Raw genomic sequence first — 10,154 nt, 5'->3', positions numbered from 1 at the left:
AGATGCTCTTAGTGTTCGGTAGATTTTTTTTATGTTGGTAGTTGATCTACCAAATTCATATCAGGGAGGCAAAGACATCAAAGAAACGATGCCATTAAAAGGGAAAAGAATGTACAAAAGGGCCCTCAACCCGGGTCAAAAGGAATTCCAGCTCCTGCCATGTTCCACATAATGATTTCGTCCTTGAGTTGCTGCACGAAGGTGCGCATGTCCATCCGTAAGTCCTGGAAAATCCGTGGGTTGCGCTCACGCCATATCTCCCAGGAGATTAAATGCATCAAAGATAGAACTCCTTTCCTCTTATCATATGCGGCCTTACTCCAGCAAGGCGTCGTCCATTCCTTGATGTTGCTAGTGGCCGCCCAACTATCAGTGTGCATGGAAGGCAGATTCGCCAGCCCAGCCAGTCTATCCCAAGCGCCGCGCGACCAAGGACACTCAACTAGCAAGTGGTATGCCGTCTCAAGGCTGCGTTCACAAAGCAGGCAAAAGTAGTTATTATCCCATCCACGCCGTTGGAGCAGGTCAGCCGTAGGTATGCGTCCAAGGGTTGCAGTCCATAGAAAGAAACGACATTTGCCCGGCGCCCAGTGTTCGATAGATTTTCATTCAAGCACTTGGGAGCATAGCGCCTGCGCCCTGCCTGTCTGCTAGGCGCTGTAGGGCCTGGCCTGGATCAGGGGTGCGGTCAGATATGTCGGTTTTGCCGAGGCTTTCTGTGTTGCACACAACGGTAGCATGCTAGGCATTCTAATCTGGGGACGGTTTCTTTGTCGAGCAATTATGCATTCCACACATTCTGTGCCAAATGAAATAAGCACGCAAGGGAGAACTTGCAGACCACCAAACGGAGACAAACTAAATATGTCAACAGACTTGCTAATCCAAAGAAACATACTACAGTAGCTTTCTTTTATCCAACCAGGGTAACCACTGTTCTATTAATCGCTCCACCGAGATTTTACTTCTTACAAGAGCAGCAGATTGAGAATGGAAAAGACAGGCAGCAAGCTAGTGATCAGCATCGAATGAGGGCGAAAACGCCAACCACAACAATATAGTTCAATACAGCAGAGAAAACTAGAGACCAAAGGACCACAACGTTCAAGGAGCAGAAAAACTACAGCACTGCGTCAGGCATCAGCAACATGCAAGACTCCAGGTGCCTCAAGTATCTGGCCACCAAGCGACCTCCATCGCCATCAACTGATTGACCTCTTCCTCAAGTTTGGTTTCACAAGACCCGCCAAATATAAAAGGAGCACACCGTGAATAAACAAACTGGCTACTACTTAATCGAGGATAATCAGTGAAGTGAATACGACACCCATCACCATCACTACTCCTCTCCATAATAATCTGACTCATGACCGTCGGATTCCTTGATGGTGAAGTCATCGCTACCAAGGTACATGCAGTCCTCGTCCAGTCCATCGGCCACAGTGTTTGTAACATATTCACTATTAGTTAGTATGCGATCATTGTCATACTCCTCTGGATAGTCGACATTTTCGAATAAATCTTCGCCGCGAACCATCTTCACAAACTCCACCTGGTGCCCATGGAATCCCTCCCCACTAGCAGGGTGTACAATCCTGATCCCTTCTTGCTCGCAGAAAAGGCAGCGCACTGGTTCTGCCACACGTATGCAGACCACAATCAGTAATCACAGCATGGATTTACATGCACTTGATTTTTCCAACAACAAAAAGGGCAACATTGGTATTTAACCTACAGAATATATAAACATATCCTTTCTATCTTGACTTCAGAAGTTAGATTCTGGTGAGCTGATTGTGTGTCAGCGGTATGTAAACTGTATAATTTCCAAGGACTGTGAGTCTACCATATATATTACTCCCTCCGATCCGAATTAATTGACGCAGCCTCTATACAATGTAAATGGACATTGTATAGAGGCTGCGTCAATTAATACGGAACGGAGGGAGTATCATATATATGGATAGCCGTGTGTGGTATAAGCATCAGAAAAGTTAATGAACAACCTTATCTATCTAATGCAAAAAGAATCTTAAAAAAAAGAACGGGAGCATATATATACCAGCCCCTGGTAGTGGAAACTCCACAGGGCAGCATAGAAGCTGGCAATCCTGGTCGCCATCGTTCTTGTTGCTAAGCTCAGCAAAGAAGAGTACTGGACCCGAACATACAGAGCCAACATTCCGGGTCACCAGAAAGTTGGCATGTGTGTGATGGTAGCGGTCATCTTCAACAGGAGTATCACTCTTGTCAGGACCAGATACATATTCATTCACACCGCAGACCACATGAAGCTGATAACAGGCTTGTCCCTATAAGATGGCAAAAAAAGGAGCAAATCAGCAAATGTTGCATAGAATTAAGAGAAAATTAATTGCTCATCTTTTAAAACCACTTCACTCTCATAGGACATTTGCTCTTATAGCACTACTTATTTGTGAACTACTCTACATCTCCCACCAACAACGCTTTTCCTGCCACCCAACCCCTCGGTCCAAGTGTTACCTCAAATCATGCACTGAAACAAAAATCTTCTTGGCCTTGCCAAACTCTGTTTACAAGGTTCCGTGGTGGCCACGGTTCACCAGGATAATCAAAAGTTATGCCTAAATGGACATTATGGGCTTATCACAAGAAATCGTCGATGGAGGTCGGTAGCAGCAAGTTACACCACATGTTTTGATCAAGCAGTTCTAACTGATGGAATTTCTATCAAAAAGTGCCTAGGTGTCCGTGGGGTAAATTAATTAATCAAAGGAGGTCAGTAGCAAGTTCCACCAGATGTTTTGATCAAGTAGGATTTTGGTTGATGGAATTTGCACACAAACAAATATAGAGGTATCTGAGGGATAAACTGACTCACCGAATTCTGCACCTCATATCTGCTTAGTGCAGCCTTGACCTTTCTGGAGATTCTTCTATGAGCCCTTCGCTGTATACGTCCCTCATACATGGTAAGATTGAACCGTCGTTTATAAATGGCAACTGGTTGCTTCTGCTGGGCTAACATGCCAGTGGAACGGAAAGCAGATGACAATAGCATGGCAAGCTGCTGGACACATTGAGAAGAGAGCTGTTGTTGGCCCCCATTATCTGACAGCAGTGACAGGACTGCAGGAGTCTTGCAAGAGCTGAGGAATGCTGCTTGGGCATCAGGTCTGGGGTGCCATGCCGCAGTTGCAGCAGCCTTGAAGGCTTCTTGTTCATCCTGGACACTGGTCTGGTGCTTTGTCGCGGCCAAGTTGAGATCCGTGTCGAGCAGGATCCTTATGGCCTGATCGGCGTTGAGATCTTTGTCATGGGTGCAGAGGAAAGAGACAAGTCCGTAAAAGGATTGTGCTTCAATCCGCATCAGGTCCAAGGTGCCAAGAATGTTGAGCTCGTCCAGTTGACTCAGTGGTGGGAATGTGACTTCGTACCAGATGGTGTTGACGATGATATTGGTGACAGGATCAAAAGGGCCGTAGCAATGGCCAGCCTTGAGCATGCTACGGTGGTAACGAGACCGCAGTTCGCCGCCCGGCATCCTGGCGAGTGCCTGCAGGTAGAAACCATGGATTGTATGTAGGAGCACTCGCCTTAGTGACCAGGAATACTGGTGGGTCACCTTGGCGGCGTGCTCACTGCAGCGACGGGCGGCAAGCTCCCATGGCCTGATGAGGCTGCTCCCAATGGCATCTGGAGCAGGACAAGGGACATCTGGCATCTGCTTGGCCAGAGTGTGGAGGATGTCGCCGGGGCAATTGAGCAAGGAGACGGCCTTCTCAAGGGTGTCAAGGGAGGAGCACAAGGACAGCCAAACGCCTGCGAGCTCGGAGGGACACGGATGCTTGGCGGCGACCATTGCGCACTTGAGAGCGAGCCTGAGGGCGCCGTTGGTGGCCGCGGAGCCTGGGCGGAAGCACTTGGTGCGGCGGTCCTCGACGACGATGCGCGCGGCAACGAGGGGGTCGGCTTCGGCGAGGACAAGGTACCTGACGGCCTCCCAGTCGGTGAGGTGAGGGAAGAAGCATGTGAGGAAGGCGACGAGGCCATCGAGGGAGCGCTGCTTCATGTCCTTGTCGACGCCGACGAGCGCGGAGGCCCCGTCGACGGGATCTGCGGCGGCGGCGGCAAGCATGGCGCTGACGACTATGTTGGAGACCGGATCGAGCAGGCCGACGCAGGTCGCCGCATCGAGGAACCGTCGCAGATCGGGGTGCGAGGCGAGCAGCTTGACGGCTTCGTCGCGGTGGAGCTCGATCTTGCGGAGGAGGAGTGATGTGTCCTGCTCTCTCTCCTCCCACGGCAGGGCGCCATCATCAGACAGCGACGTACCGTAGACGCGGAGATGGCCGGTGCTGGCGTTGGCTCTCAGGTTGGCCATGGCCGGAGAGCTCGCCGGAGACCCAGCGACAGAGGTTTGGGGGATTGGGGACGGAATTCTGTTGCGGGATGGAACCCTACCTCTGTTTCACTTCTTGGGCCGGCCCATTAGATGACTTCCTTTTTTTTTGTTTTTCTTTGTTTTGATCATCTTTTTTTGTTCTTTCCATGTCGTTCTCCTTACTTGTTTCCTTTTTCCGCTTTCTCCAAAAAAAAACTTGTTTCCTTTTTCTTGTTTTTATATTTTATTTTCTATTCCTTTCATTTTCCCTTTTTTATATGTCCATTGCCCTTTTGTTCTATAGGATTGCATTTTATTTGCTTATTTTTTATCTTTGTTTTTTCTCTTCTTTTGTCCTTTTCTTTCACAAGAAGATGTGTCAAAGTATTGCCTTTAAAAGGCCCAAATCTTGGATACATCTTCAATACTTGTTGTAGTAAATGTGATGGGCTATATGAGCGCATGCTTTTTGAGTTAGATAGGCTTGCGATAGAATATTAAACACGTCATGTTGGTGCTGGCCATTTAACATGTTGAAATAAACGCGACACCTAAAATATAATGTATTAACTCCTTCATCATGTGTTAAACCCTGAAATCCTTAGGAGACGGTTGGTCTTGGCCTTGCCATTGGGGCTTGCAATGGCCTCACCAAAGACCTAGGAGCAAATGGATCGATCAATTTGGGGAAGGGGGGGGGTATTTTTCTTCTTTATTGACAAAGGAAGTCCTTAGAAGAGGAGTCAAGGAGGGAAGCGGGGTTCTTCTGTATTGTGGATTTGAGGGAGCAACTTATCAGATTTCACGTGTCTTGCCTTAAACAATTTGAGTCATCCACGGATGTGTTTAACTTAAATTTAATCAATTCACCCACTGAATTATGTGTGGTTTTCTCTACTCTATTGAACTCTACTAATGTGGTTGCCGGTGGTAGTAAGTTTTTGCTCCATAGCTTCAATGGAGATCACTCACGGTGGCTTTTCTGCTATTGCCCCAACTCGCCGCCTCTATTTTCTATTCCCAGTTTGTTGTTCTTGTCAAAACTAAATATCTCGGTGTCACCACGGTAGTGCAAGGCACCACCGCGTGACTGCCAATTGGCAGTGCCAAGCGTAGAGTGCATGTGTGAGCTAGCTGTAAGTGCGTGCAATCATGGCAAGACCGTGGATTTCGTCGAAGGATTGCCCAAGTCTGAGGGGTATGATGCAATCATGGTGGTTGTCGATCGCTTCACAAAGTTTGCTCACTTTGTGCCCTTACGGCACCCGTTCACGGCGACGCAAGTGGCGCACGTGTTCTGGGACAACATCGTCAAGCTCCACGACATCCCCAAATCCATCGTCAGATCGCGACAAGATCTTCACCAGTGCGCTGTGGCGCGAACTGTTGGCCGACGCCGGCACCAAGCTCCTCTACTCCACGACGTATCACCCCCAGACGGATGGCCAAAGTGAGCGCGTCAACCAGTGCACGGAAATGTACTTGCATTGTGTCGTTCATGACACTCCCAAGCAATGGCATCGTTGGCTTCCCGCTGCTGAATTCTGGTACAATTCCTCGTTCCACTCCTCACTCGGTTGCTCTCCCTTCAAAGCTCTGTACGGGGTCGAAGCCAACGAGGGGAGCATGGCCACCTGGCCGGCATCCCAGCCAGCCTTGCCGGACGGTGAGCAGTGGGACTAGTCTTTGCATCAAGAAAACCTACGTGCACACCTGGCACGAGCGCAAGTCAAGCACAAGAAATTCGCGGACCTGAATCGGACGGAGCGGGTGTTTCAGGTCGGGGAGCAAGTTCTTCTGAAGCTGCAACCGTATGTGCTGAAGTCTGTGGCGAGTCGCCCCTGTCCGAAGCTTGCATTCAAGTTATTTGGCCCCTTCTCCGCCCTCGCCAGGATCGGACCCGCGGCGTACAAACTGGAGCTCCCTGCTGACAGCAAAATGTTGGGGAACGTAGTAATTTCAAAAATTTCCTATGCACACGCAAGATCATGGTGATGCATAGCAACGAGAGGGGAGAGTGTTGTCTACGTACCCTCGTAGACCGATAGCGGAAGCGTTATGACAACGCGGTTGATGTAGTCGTATGTCTTCACGATCCGACCGATACAAGTACCGAACGCACGGCACCTCCGAGTTCTGCACACGTTCAGCTCGATGACGTCCCTCGAACTCCGATCGAGCCGAGCTTTGAGGCAGAGTTCCGTCAGCACGACAGCGTGGTGACGATGATGATGTTCTACCGACGCAGGGCTTCGCCTAAGCACTGCTACAATATTATCGAGGATTATGGTGGAGGGGGCACCACACACGGCTAAGAGATCAATGATCAATTGTTGTGTCTATGGGGTGCCCCCTGCCCCCGTATATAAAGGAGTGGAGGAGGGGGAGGGCCGACCCTCTCTATGGCGCGTCCTAGGGGAGTCCTACTCCCACCAGGAGTAGGATTCCCCCTTTCCTAGTAGAACTAGGAGCCCTTACAAGTAGTAGGAGTAGGAGGGAAGGAAAGGGAAGGGAAAAAGAGAAGGAAGGAAGGGGGCGCCCCCCTCCCTAGTCCAATTCGGACTAGCCCATGGGGAGGGGTGCGACCACCCTTTGAGGCCTTTCTCTCCTTTTCCGTATGGCCCATTAAGGCCCAATACGAATTCCCGTAACTCCCCGGTACTTACGAAAATACCCGAATCACTTGGAACCTTTCCGATGTCCGAATATAGTCGTCCAATATATCGATCTTTATGTCTCGACCATTTCGAGACTCCTCGTCATGTCCCCGATCTTATCCGGGACTCCGAACTCCTTTGGTACATCAAAACTCATAAACTCATAATATAACTGTCATCAAAACTTTAAGCGCGCGGACCCTACGGGTTTGAGAACTATGTAGACATGACCGAGACACGTCTCCGGTCAATTACCAATTGCGGAACCTGGATGCTCATATTGGCTCCCACATATTCTACGAAGATCTTTATCGGTCAGACCGCATAACAACATACGTTGTTCCCTTTGTCATCGGTATGTTACTTGCCCGAGATACAATCGTCGGTATCTCAATACCTAGTTCAATCTCGTTACCGGCAAGTCTCTTTACTCGTTCCGTAATACATCATCTCGCAACTAACTCATTAGTTGCATTGCTTGCAAGGCTTAAGTGATGTGCATTACCGAGAGGGCCCAGAGATACCACTCCGACAATCGGAGTGACAAATCCTAATCTCGAAATACGCCAACCCAACATGTACCTTCGGAGACACCTGTAGAGATCCTTTATAATCACCCAGTTATGTTGTGACGTTTGGTAGCACACAAAGTGTTCCTCCGGCAAACGGGAGTTGCATAATCTCATAGTCATAGGAACATGTATAAGTTATGAAGAAAGCAATAGCAACATACTAAATGATCGGGTGCTAAGCTAACGGAATGGGTCATGTCAATCACATCATTCTCCTAATGATGTGATCCCGTTAATCAAATGACAACTCATGTCTATGGTTAGGAAACTTAACCATCTTTGATCAACGAGCTAGTCAAGTAGAGGCATACTAGTGACACTCTGTTTGTCTATGTATTCACACATGTATTATGTTTCCGGTTAATACAATTCTAGCATGAATAATAAACATTTATAATGATATAAGGAAATAAATAATAACTTTATTATTGCCTCTAGGGCATATTTCCTTCAGTCTTCCACTTGCACTAGAGTCAATAATCTAGATCACATCGCCATGTGATTTAACATCAATAGTTCACATCACCATGTGATTAACACCTATAGTTCACATCGTTATGTGATCTACACCCAAAGGGTTTACTAGAGTCAGTAATCTAGTTCACATCGCTATGTGATTAACACCCAAAGAGTACTAAGGTGTGATCATGTTTTGCTTGTGAGATAATTTTAGTCAACGGGTCTGTCACATACAGATCCGTAAGTATTTTGCAAATATTCTATGTCTACAATGCTCTGCACAGAGCTACTCTAGCTAATTGCTCCTACTTTCAATATGTATCCAGATTGAGACTTAGAGTCATCTGGATTAGTGTCAAAACTTGCATCGACGTAACCCTTTACGACAAACCTTTTGTCACCTCCATAATCGAGAAATATATCCTTATTCCACTAAGGATAATTTTGACTGCTGTCCAGTGATCTACTCCTAGATCACTATTGTACTCCCTTGCTAAACATAGTGTAGGGTATACAATAGTTCTGGTACACAGCATGACATATTTTATAGAACCTATGACTGAGGCATTGGGAATGACTTTCATTCTCTTTCTATCTTCTGCCGTGGTTGGGCTTTGAGTCTTTACTCAACTTCACACCTTGTAACACATGCAAGAACTCTTTCTTTGACTGTTCCATTTTGAACTACTTCAAAATCTTGTCAAGGTATGTACTCATTAAAAAAACTTATCAAGCGTTTTGATCTATCTCTATGGATCTTGATGCTCAATATGTAAGCAGCTTCACCGAGGTCTTTCTTTGAAAAACTCCTTTCAAACACTCCTTTATGCTTTGCAGAATAATTCTACATTATTTCCGATCAACAATATGTCATTCACATATACTTATTAGAAATGTTGTAGTGCTCCCACTCACTTTCTTGTAAATACAGGCTTCACCGCAAGTCTATATAAAACTGTATGCTTTGATCAACTTATCAAAGCGTGTATTCCAACTCCGAGATGCTTGCACCAGTCCATAGATGGATCGCTGGAGTTTGCATATTTTGTTAGCACCTTTAGGTTTGACAAAACCTTCTGGTTGCATCATATACAACTCTTCTTTAATAAATTCATTAAGGAATGCAATTTTGTTTATCCATTTGCCAGATTTCATAAAATGCGGCAATTGCTAACATGATTCGGACAGACTTTAGCATAGATACGAGTGAGAAACTCTCATCGTAGTCCATACCTTGAACTTGTCGAAAAACCTTTTGCGACAATTCTAGCTTTGTAGATAGTAACACTACTATCAGCGCCCGTCTCCCTCTTGAAGATCCATTTATTCTTAATGGCTTGCCGATCATCGAGCAAGTCCACCAAAGTCCACACTCTGTTCTCATACATGGATCCCATCTCAGATTTCATGCCCTCAAGCCATTTCGCGGAATCTGGGCTCATCATCGCTTCCTCATAGTTCGTAGGTTTGTCATGGTCAAGTAACATAACCTCCAGAACAGGATTACCGTACCACTCTGGTGCGGATCTCACTTTGGTTTACCTACGAGGTTCAGTAGTAACTTGATCTGAAGTTACATGATCATCATCATTAGCTTCCTCACTAATTGGTGTAGTAGTCACAGGAATAGATTTCTGTGATGAACTACTTTCCAATAAGGGAGCAGGTACAGTTACCTCATCAAGTTTTAATTTCCTCCCACTCACTTCTTTCGAGAGAAACTCCTTTTCTAGAAAGGATCCATTCTTGGCAATGAATGTCTTGCCTTCAGATCTGTGATAGAAGGTGTACCCAACATTTTGGGTATCCTATGAAGACGCACTTCTCCGATTTGGGTTTAAGCTTATCATGTTGAAACTTTTTCACATAAGCATCGCAACCCAAACTTTAAGAAACGACAACTTTGGTTTCTTGCCAAACCATGGTTCATAAGGCGTCGTCTCAACGGATTTCGATGGTGCCCTATTTAATGTGAATGCAGCTGTCTCTAATGCATAACCCCAAAACGATAGTGGTAGATCGGTAAGAGACATCATAGATCGCACCATATCTAATAAAGTACGGTTACGACGTTTGTACACACCATTACACTGTGGTGTT

General features: G+C 46.6%; 1 protein-coding gene across 2 annotated transcripts; it reads right to left on the bottom strand.

The window, feature by feature from the left end:
- Nucleotides 1–1,002: 1,002 nt before the first annotated feature.
- Nucleotides 1,003–4,451, bottom strand: LOC119298940. Of its 2 annotated transcripts, XM_037576246.1 has the most exons (4): nucleotides 2,864–4,451; nucleotides 2,063–2,312; nucleotides 1,335–1,635; nucleotides 1,003–1,243 (listed from the first exon to the last, which is right to left on the bottom strand). In XM_037576246.1, exons 1-3 carry the CDS (start codon nucleotides 4,364–4,366, stop codon nucleotides 1,340–1,342), a joined length of 2,049 nt encoding a protein of 682 aa, XP_037432143.1. In that variant the 5' UTR covers nucleotides 4,367–4,451; the 3' UTR covers nucleotides 1,003–1,243; nucleotides 1,335–1,339. The 2 variants fall into 2 exon arrangements, with proteins under 2 accessions (XP_037432143.1, XP_037432142.1); XM_037576245.1 differs by having other exon boundaries at nucleotides 1,003–1,635.
- Between the last annotated feature and the right edge of the window lie 5,703 nt (nucleotides 4,452–10,154).

This window comes from Triticum dicoccoides, chromosome 5A (assembly GCF_002162155.2).
Source record: "Triticum dicoccoides isolate Atlit2015 ecotype Zavitan chromosome 5A, WEW_v2.0, whole genome shotgun sequence".
Classification (NCBI taxonomy): domain Eukaryota; kingdom Viridiplantae; phylum Streptophyta; class Magnoliopsida; order Poales; family Poaceae; genus Triticum; species Triticum dicoccoides.
The sequence above is the reverse complement of the archived record's forward strand: the minus strand, read 5'-3'. Positions and strand labels throughout refer to the sequence as shown.